The sequence below is a fragment of the Epinephelus fuscoguttatus genome, linkage group LG13 (assembly GCF_011397635.1).
Source record: "Epinephelus fuscoguttatus linkage group LG13, E.fuscoguttatus.final_Chr_v1".
In the NCBI taxonomy this organism is placed as follows: domain Eukaryota; kingdom Metazoa; phylum Chordata; class Actinopteri; order Perciformes; family Serranidae; genus Epinephelus; species Epinephelus fuscoguttatus.
The window spans coordinates 35,304,922-35,315,343 of NC_064764.1; the positions used below are offsets into that span (position 1 = coordinate 35,304,922).

The following is a 10,422-nucleotide window of genomic DNA, read 5'->3' on the forward strand; positions in this document are numbered from 1 at the left end:
GATGCTTCCAGACTTTGTCCAGAAGATGTTCAAAATTCAGAGAGTCAGTATGAACTAAGAGGAACATGTACTGTATGTTTACAAAAAAAAAAAGCAATACAAAGATGTATAACAGTCAAAATTTGTGGAATAATTTTGAAAAGGAGCTAAAAATGTGTAAATCATTTTAGATAGATTTTTTAAAAATATTTCACAATAACAGGATTAACAAATACCAGAAACCAAGTTATGATGACAGTGTGTGTATATGAATATTTGATGGGACTTTGGGGTATATAGAATATACATATACTTTTGATTGTTTCTTTCATTTTCATTGAATAAGGTGAGCTTTTTGGTCAGTATAACTTCTTTTGGTTTGTCACTGCTTCAAAAGTAATGACTTATTGTTATTACTAATATTTCTTTTTTCTTGTGTGTATTTGAGTCTTATAAGTTTAAAAATGGCCCAAATAAACCAACTAACACAGGGACATTGGGAGTCGAGAGGTGCCAAAATATTAGTCTGCTCAGAGAATACTGTATTAAGCTCACTGTATCTTTTCCCCCCTAGTTTGTCCCTTTTAATCACCAGATACCTGGTTTTCATGAGTAGTCTTAATACTATTTATGGATAGACAGTGTGTTTAGAGCAGGGGTGTGGCCCATGGGCCAGAACCGGCCCACCAAAAGGTCCAAACAGACCCTCTAGATGACCAGACTAAGAGGTTCCAACTTCATGTAAAATTCTGCTACAGAGGCTTTTCCACCCTGATGTAACAATGAAGACTTACTGTGATCATGTTTAAAGATATTGAACATTGTGCAAAATATTGTCAATCAGCAGCTTCAGTTCAAAAGAGTCTGTATTAGTAAATGTATGGATAAATGCACATGTAATCACAGTGAGAAGCAGACTGACTGAATGTGGAATAACTGGGACATATTGTTGAAACTGCACTTATTTTTCATCTCAGGCTGTTTGTTTTGTAAAAGGATGGACATCTATGTAATGTACTTTTAATTCTTTACACAGAAAAAGGGGAATATCTTAGCTGATGGTACTTACAGGTTATTGTATGATGGTTTTATTGGGCTGTATTTGGCCCATGAACTAAAATGTGTTTGACACCCCTGGTTTAGAGAGTCAACAGTGAGTTTATAGTGACCTTATGATCCTTTAATGATGCTTTTTCCTTTGAAAATATAGTAGGCCTAGCCATTACTGTTTTTAAAATTATAGACTGCAAGTTGTTAGAGTTTTAAGGGTTTGGGTGAAACTTTTGGGAAGCAAGTGGTTTTCCTGTGAAATTCAGAGCATGCAGGTTTGAAGCCAATTGTGCGTAAATTTCTGGGGCACATTTCCGGCAACTTTTGCGCACATTTTGGACAGGTTTTGGGGAGGTTGGCAGGGGCGTGGTATGACACCGGACGGGCTGATGACTCTGTGGATTCACTCATGCATGGTCACACAATGTGACAGTCCAGACATGGCTGGAAACGGGAGGCAGCTCCGTTTAACCGAGCCCCATCTCCGACTCCAAGCCGCCTCCAAAAACTAACAACAACAAAAAAGGGAAAAACTTTTTCCTTGCGCAAGTTAACGGGCCCGGGACAAACAGCCAGACAGAGTGGACGAGGTCGTGTATGAATGAGTTTGAGAGGCAGCATTCTGAAAAACAAAAAAAAAGTTTGAGCTGACAGAGAGGCGACAGGTTGCGGGTTTGGGATCAGGGAGCCAGAGGGAGGGTCGCTGCAGCCGCTGGAGGTCTACGCGCTTTTCGACGCACTCAAATGATGGCACCAATGATGGCAGATGGATTTGCTTTTCGTGTTTAAGTATGACATCTCCGGTCTAAAGGTATGACGGATACACACTGCTGAGAATATTTGCCTGTGCTTAAAATGGAAGTAAAGTAACACCAAGTAAATGAAGAGCGGCGCGTTATCAGGTAATTAAGAGTTGCATCAGTTTTTACTAAACAAGAAGAGAAAGACAAAAGCCTGACAAAGCTTAAAGGCAGTCTGGGGACTCTGGCACAGTCTGTATTGTGAGGCTGGTAGGTATGGCTTTGTATTTGAACCTGGCTCTGTCTGTCACATTCATCTCCTGCCGACAGGAATGCCACAAATACCTGTGAAACTAAAACAGAAATTGATTCAAAGTTTGCCAAAAATTACAAGGTCAGATGGTACACGACTTTATGACTCTGAGTTTAATGGCTGCAGTTTCCACAAAATTTACACCACTACCCGTATTTATATTAAGTACTTAATGCAAACTATGTTTAGAAAATTATAATATGTAAGATTTTGGTAACACTTTATTTGGATAGTCTGCCTACAAATAGTTGATATAGTTCCTTCTTGGACCATTTCAGCAGCTTATTAGTTGAGATAAACAGTTTTGCTTTATTCTGTAGATGTTAATTAGGTTATAAAGTAAATGTCACAAATCATGAACATACCTACATATTCTCAGAATAATTTACCTGAACTTAACTTATTCTCTCGATCTATGCAGCATAGTTTGAGTAAAAAGTTTCAGTTCAGCTAACTTATTCTAAAAATAGGTAGTGAATTGTCACATATACCCAATAAATACACATCTACAGACAAAGTAAACTAATAAGCTGTTAAAATGTGACAAATACTTAATGAACTATCTGTAGGTTGACTATCTAAATCAAGTGTTTACCAAATTTTAAAACTTCTTTTACACTTTCTAAAATACTTTCTTCTAAGTTTTGTTAATCTGTATAAATTGAATTCTTTATCATAACTTTTAATGTGTTATTTTGTTTTGCTCACTAGTTTTAATCTGCTAACTTCATTCAAAGTCTGAAAGAAAGGAAATTGTTTGACTGTTTTTTCTCTTCCAGGTGTCATACATATTGTGAACCCTAGTCGATGGATTTATTACCTTTAATACAAGAATATTTTAGTAAGTGTCTCCTCTGCTTTGTGTGTTTGTGTTGAATTTGTTGCATGAATAGTTGAATGAACACAGTACTGTCTAAAAGATGTAAAGAATAACATCAGACTTCAGATATCAGACACATTTATCACCCATCTGTCCCATCAGAGGGCAAAAAAGATAAATGTTCACGTGTTTTACTTAAATGTCATTTATTTTATTTGTTTGTCACCCATTTTTAACCAGGTAAATCCCATTGAGATCAATGATCTTTTTTTCAAGGGAGACCTTGCCAAGACAGCAGCGTACGAAGAAGTTACAGTTACATTTGAAAATATTTGTTTGACGAGTCTGTTTAAAAAGCAGCTATAAACTTAGCTTTAAATCTGTGACATTTAATAACAGATGTGGTGCTAAGAAGATGAGTCAATCAACAGGAAGTCAATTGACAAAACTTTGTGTAATCGATTAATCAAGCCATTTATCAAGCAAAAAAGTCCAACATCCTCTGATTTCAGCTTTTCAAATATATGTTCATTTTCTCCATTTAATGACACTGTTTTTTAAATAATTTTGCAGTTTGGATGATTGTTTAAACAAACAAAGCTATTTGAATTCATCAATGTGATTTTTTTTTTGACATTTTAAGGAATTAATAATTCAATTAATCAAAGAAAAAAGTGAAAAAATAATGGATAATGATAATAACAAGTCTTTCCAAATTATAATCTCAACTTTAAGAGTTTTTTTTTTTTTTTTAACCTAAAACAGCTTATGTCTTACTGTGAATCAGACACGGTTACATTATTATTATTATTATCATCGTCTATTGTAATTACAGTAAAAGTTTCATTTTGGTCGCTGTGGCTTCAGTGTTACAGTTGACAGCGAGAGACAGAGGAAGGGAGGGTGGTGTGTATGTGTCAGTATTTGTTTCTGTGTGTGTGTGTGTGTGTGTGTGTGTGTGTGTGTGTGCCACACCAGAGCCCCATTGCTGCTAAATGCTGTTTTCGAACATTATAATGTTGATCTCAGCACATGCCTGCTGGGCAGTGGAGCGAGCAGGTGAGAGCGAGAGAGACGGGCCTGACATAGAGACAGAGAGAAAGGCAGAGTGAACCAGGGTTCAGTCAAACAGGTGGCCTATACAGTATACCAGCTGCTAAAAAGTGTCTGTGTTTGAGGCGAATGCTGTGTTTCGATTTGTTATCGATATCTGACGCCTACGTGGCAGTTTTCTATAAAGACCTTGTTCTGCTAAGCGTTTTATGAAAAAGAGAAATATGTCAGAGTTTGGTCGACACCTGCACTCTCCTCCATGTCCTTGTGTCGTCTTGTGTGTTCGTATGTGTAGCATGTTTAACCTCGGGGTAAGGCCTTATGTGACAAACGTTCAGACCAACTTCGAGCACAGATTCATCAGCATTTCATTAACTTTCTGTTTCTTCTTTTTGTTTTCCTCCCTTCTTTGTCCTCTCCAGCCTGTACTTTCTCCATAGGCTAGAAATCTTGAAGCATGGGCGACTGGAGCTTTCTGGGGCGGCTGTTGGAGAACGCTCAGGAGCACTCAACGGTCATCGGCAAAGTCTGGCTGACTGTCCTCTTCATCTTCAGGATCCTGGTGCTGGGGGCCGCGGCCGAAGAGGTCTGGGGCGATGAGCAGTCCGACTTCACCTGCAACACTCAACAGCCCGGTTGTGAGAACGTCTGCTACGACGAGGCCTTCCCCATCTCGCACATCCGCTTCTGGGTGCTGCAGATCATCTTCGTGTCCACACCGACTCTCATCTACCTGGGCCACGTGCTACACATCGTCCGCATGGAGGAGAAGCGGAAAGAGAAGGAGGAGGAGATGCGCAAAGCAAACAGGTTCCAAGAGGAGAAAGAACTCCTTTATAGAAATGGTGGAGATGCTGGAGGAGGCGCTGGCGGCGGCAAGAAGGAGAAGCCGCCAATCAGGGACGAGCATGGCAAAATCCGTATCAGAGGCGCATTGCTGCGTACCTATGTGTTCAACATTATTTTCAAGACCCTGTTTGAAGTGGGATTCATTTTGGGCCAGTATTTTCTCTATGGCTTCCAGCTGAGGCCCCTGTACAAGTGTGCACGTTGGCCCTGCCCCAACACCGTTGACTGCTTCATTTCGAGGCCCACTGAAAAGACTATTTTTATTATATTTATGCTTGTGGTGGCTTGCGTGTCTCTTTTGCTGAATTTGTTAGAGATCTATCACCTTGGATGGAAGAAAGTTAAACAGGGCATGACAAACGAGTTTGCCCCTGACCACGAGTCGCTGCGCCGCGTCGACATTGCAGAGCCTGAGTGTATGGCCTCAGCCTCCAGAACTGCCCCATCCACCCTCAGCTACCCTCCCAACTACACAGATGTGACGGCAGGCAGCGGGGCATTCCTGCCGCCCATGGTGCCGGCAGCCGTGCCCTCAACAGCGGGGTTCAAGATGGACGAGCTCCAGCAGGAGGAGTCCCGCCACCAGCCCTCCCCCTCCCACTACTACATCAGCAACAACAACAACCACAGGCTGGCCACGCAGCAGAACTGGGCCAACCTGGCCACCGAGCAGCAGACTCGGGAGATGAAGGCCACCTCCCCCTCCCCATCTTCCTCTTCCTCCAGCACCGCTGACAAGGAGCAGCAGCAGCCGCCCATCGATGCTGTGCTGCTCCCTCCAACCAGCAACACCAGTAACACCAACATCACCAACTCGACTGCCACTGCCGCCTCCAGCAGCAGCAGCCCCGGCACTGCATCCAACGCGGGCAGCTGGAGTGGAGGGAAGAGCGAGCAGGAGGAAGGCCACGTCACCACTACTACTGTGGAGATGCACAAGCCTCCAGTAACGGTCAGCACAGACCCTCGGCGGCTTAGTCGGGCCAGCAAGAGCAGCAGCATCAGGGCCAGGCCGAGCGACCTGGCTGTCTAAATCTCTTCAGCCCTTTCATGTCCCTAAACCCTCCCTGACCAACACCCCGCTTCCCCAAACCCCACCCCCAAACACAGTGATTCTCAGACAAAAAAATCTCACACATGCAGAAAGCAGAAAAAAAAACAAACAAAAAAAACAAAAAACAAAAAAACAAACAAAAAAAAAAAAAACAGAAGGCGGCAAAGTGACAAGAGACAGGAAAGCAGAGTAACAGAAAAGTTTAGGCAAATGTGAAATGACTTGATCAGCAGCAGTCGTTGATTTAGTGCAATCGGTGAGTTGCAGAGTAGTTGAGGCAAGGTTTGTTTTTTTGGATGGTCTTAATTTATGCACACAAAATGTGATCATAAAGTGCTGAAGCCAGACGGCTCTGCCCACATGGAGCGAAGGAGATTGTGCTGTCGTACTTTTGCATCAAAATGGACACATCTCACCAACGTGTTTGGTTTGGGGGGAAGATCTCATGGTGTTTTTTTTCCCTTCTTTTTGTTGAGCCTAAAGGACTGATTATTTCACATGAATGACTGGATTTTTATTTTTATTTCATCTGAAGGAAGCACATGTAGCTGGCGTTGTTGTACAGATCAGTTATTCAATGCGTAGCCAGACAATTCGCTCATATATCTTGTTCATCATTTTTATCTGGTTTCACAGTCGAATCGGCCGCGCAAACGTGAACTGCGCGTTGCACTACATGTTAACCAGGTTGTTACAGCGTTTGTTCTTTGACCTGGAAGTTCGTTTGATGCATCATTTTACCAAACACCTGTTGTGTTAAACATAATTCATGCATGTAGAAATTCCATCAACAAACATTACTTGTATTGTGTTCCTTGTAGGTGTGCATGCCAGCAGCCCTACAACTCACCGATTCACTAAGAAATTTGCATGGCAAAGGTGGCTAGCTTGGTTTTACCCATGATCCACTGCTGCACTTCCCTGCAGAGACGATATTTATTGTAATTGAGATGGAATGGATAGGAATGGACTGATGTGATATCCCCGGAGTCCTCAGCATAAACAGATACAGTCACAGTGTGGACAGGATATGGGTCAAAACTGGTGGTAGAAGTCATCCCTGCGATGCCCAGAATGCACCTGGGTTTCTACGAGCACTACATTGTCAATAACATAGATCAAAACGTTTCCACTACGCTGTAAGTTTGCAAAAGAGGTCCTTTGCGCCTACCTCTGTCAGCGTCGCCTTCAGTCAACATGTCTAAAAAGCAAAATGCTCTACACTAACTGCACAAATGACAAGAAATTGCCTTCAGAGAATTTTGGAAATGTTATGAAAACACACGACAGCCACCATCTGATATTAAGAATAACATTATAGTCCTTGTTCATGCACACAAACAGCCTCCCAGAGCTCTTTGGCTGACATTAAACTGCAGTTTTTTGAGGGGGGGGACTGAGACTTGGCAGATATCTTTGCCCTCAAACCCACAACCCCTCTCTTTAATCATCACACCTAAATATTGAGAGCAACTTTGGGAGTTTGACTTTCACCGTCACACATTTACGTTGCTTCTTCATTGGTTTTATTCTGAAAAGTGCTATTTTTTTAAATTGAATTTTACTCATACATTGCATACTTGTAGTAGTCAGTTTGTGGTTGCAAAACAGCTACGATTTAAACAAAATGACCTGGCGCTGCAAAGTTCAAAACGCCACGGTGCGGTCGACCTTGACGGCTTCTATTTTGTTGTGTTCATCTTGATTCTTAGAGATCTTTAGAAACCCAAACTTTTAACTGAATTCATCAGCAGCCGCAGTCCTCTGTCTCTGTTGTGTTACTGTGCTGTTTGGTTCGTTCACAACCCAGGCACTCACCTTCAAAAGCCCATTTTCTTCTTTAACACCAACCTTAATCCACTGTATTATCCTGTGAGTTCAACTCTAGGGCAGAGTTGGAAGTGCACAGTAAGACTGTGTGAAAACTCATTGGACATATTGTACTCACAGGGCATAACAACATGATTAAGAACTAATATGTTTGTGCACAGTATTTTACAGGAGCAATACTTTTCCAGCAGTTAATGTACAGGTTAATACACTGGAGTAAGAGCAAAGTGGTAGCAGCTGTTTTGTTTTATTTTTAGGGGGGTGGGGGTTACAAAATGATGGTACTGTATAGTGTAAGAGTATTTGTACCCATATAATGTCTCATGCTCTATCTTACTTAAGTTGCTTAAATGACATTTAGTGCAAACAGAAACACAAAGAGGAGAATAAACACCCACACGATGCATAGGTAAAAGCAGCCTTTCCAAATCCATGTTTCTTGTTCAAAATGACAAAAAAAAAATCTTTGTTATCTGCATTTGTTCTTGATCCCAAAAGTTTACATTTTGGTAGTTGATAAAGATTTGCACATTTAGGAAAGAAAAATTGCTGTTCTACAATGCTAATATTGGTAGTAGTAGTAATAGAGAGAGCGCGAGAGAAAGAGCGAGAGCGAGCGTGACGAGAAAACTGCCAAATCTCTATGATCCTCAAAGGAAAAAAAAATGTCTTAAAACTAAAACGCAGCGGCTCTTCACACAAAAGGCAGTATTAAAAAAAAGAAACTGTTACTTATCTCAAGCTCAGATAACGATGAGTTTGAAGATTTAAAAAAAAAAGTGCGAGAGAGAAAAAACAGTTGGGGTATTTTTCTGTGTGTTCACTCGGTTTGTTCTCACAGACGTCACATCAGACGACTCCACTGTTGAGAGAATGTTAGCTGGGTAGCTGGCCCTTCCCTAACCCTGCATATGAAGCCCTGAAAGGATGTTGTGTTCAAAGCCCGTCGTCCCCTTGACTCCTCCAAAAAAACTCTCTCCTCTTACGTTTCATGCAGAGCATGATTTCTCTGGATCGTCAGGGAGTAGGAACCATCTCACAATGCTCAGAACAGCAACCTGTTTTCAATGCTGTCTTAAACAAGAGAAGTGCCTTGTGTATGAATGATTCTTTTGTAAGAACAAGTTGATGTAAATGTTCATTTACCTCAAATGTTTACAAAACTGTTACTAAATAAATTTTTTGTACCATATTTGTTGTTCTCACTTTCACTTTTGCTTTGCACGATGGATGAAGACGCAGAGCTGCAGACTGTAGACTGTAGGCTTGACTTGACATTGACTGAGTGACTTCAAGTTTTAACCTGGTAAAATCCAAACAATTAATAAACAATCATTCCATTTTAGAACTTTGTATTAGAAGGACTTGGTCATTCCAGTGGTCCTTACATGGACCTGCAAATAAAGCAACCAAATCCCTAGAATAAATATTGCCATTTTCCATTTCTGCAAACTACGGATACGTTGCACTTTGTACGTTATGTAGCAGGTACGTTGATGTTAAAGGTTCTTTTTGTTTCAACAATTCTGTGGTTAACGTGTTTGGGTTTAGGTACAAAAAACTGCATGAAACAAACTTAAAGATAGCTGAGAGGCTGAGCTGAGCCTGGTTTAGATCCAAAAACACATTAAATGAATTTATTAATGAAAAAGAATCAACTTAATATAACGTGCACAAACCTATAATCAAAATGATCACAGTTGATAGATAAAAGTGCGGGCAACAAAAATACGGCTAACCAATCACCCTCTCTCTCCAACCATAAAAACAACAGAGGTGAACACGAGACATATCATATAGATTATGAGTGTCACCCCTCATACCCATGTAATATATAGTATATATATTCCAAAACACTAACATAAACATATAACAGTACGAAAACATAAACCAAAATTAATTAATCTTACTAAAATACATGGTTTTGGGGGCACTTTTCTGGCTGGAAACACAGGAGTGTCTCGGTTTCTCGCTGAAAAACAACCAGGTTTGTTGTCTGATGATCTGGAACAGTGGTCTGCAGCCTGGAAGGTGTCTCACCGAGATGTCACTCCATCCACCATCCCTCCAACCTGACAAAGTACTCTCATATACCATGTTACTTTAGAAACACTGATATGAAACGCACAAACGTATTCATGGTTTGCAGAAATGCACAGTGCAAACATTTTCTTCTGGTGACTGGACTGCATGAAGATTTAAAAACAGCTGTGATCAATACAAAGATGAATGGAGGAGGACAAATTAGTTTGAACAAAAGAAGAGTATTTGCAAATGAATTTGAGGATCAGCAACAGAATGAGGGCATGGGTGGAGTTTGCATTTTTGAATTCAGTCACAGGAGGTTTTAATACCTGCTTCTTGGGACTCCATTATATTCGAAATGTTGCTTTCATTCCTGGTGAATTTTTTTTTCTCCAAATTATCTTGGAGAGAACCACCTTCTCACAACAGGACAGACAGCCAAAGATGGACTGTGCGTTTGACACAATTGGCTACTAGCACAGTGAATTTTGGGGTTTCTCGTTAATTCTTGTTGTTCAAGCCTCCACCTGATGCTTCTTCAACTGGCAGGTCGACTTCCAGGATCTCTACTTTTCTAGTTCTGAAGAGGGAAAACATACTTATTATACAGTATATACTGGACACACATCACATATTCAGAACCAGAGATGCAGCTGGTTACTTGGGCTGGTAAGAAGAAGATAAAAACCCTGGTCTCAAGATGACTTGA

The 10,422-nt window shown here is 40.9% G+C and overlaps 1 protein-coding gene across 2 annotated transcripts; it reads left to right on the forward strand.

The window, feature by feature from the left end:
- Positions 1–1,410: 1,410 nt before the first annotated feature.
- gja3 (gap junction protein, alpha 3) lies at positions 1,411–8,866 on the forward strand. Of its 2 annotated transcripts, none has more exons than XM_049595098.1 (3): positions 1,411–2,039; positions 2,862–2,923; positions 4,378–8,866. In XM_049595098.1, exon 3 carries the CDS (start codon positions 4,413–4,415, stop codon positions 5,835–5,837), a length of 1,425 nt encoding a protein of 474 aa, XP_049451055.1. In that variant the 5' UTR covers positions 1,411–2,039; positions 2,862–2,923; positions 4,378–4,412; the 3' UTR covers positions 5,838–8,866. The 2 variants fall into 2 exon arrangements, with proteins under 2 accessions (XP_049451055.1, XP_049451054.1); XM_049595097.1 differs by having other exon boundaries at positions 1,411–1,840.
- The last annotated feature ends 1,556 nt before the right edge of the window (positions 8,867–10,422 follow it).

Excerpts from the sequence above, each read along its gene's own strand:
- gja3 (XM_049595098.1), top strand. The coding sequence starts at position 4,413 with ATGGGCGACTGGAGCTTTCTGGGGCGGCTGTTGGAGAACGCTCAGGAG.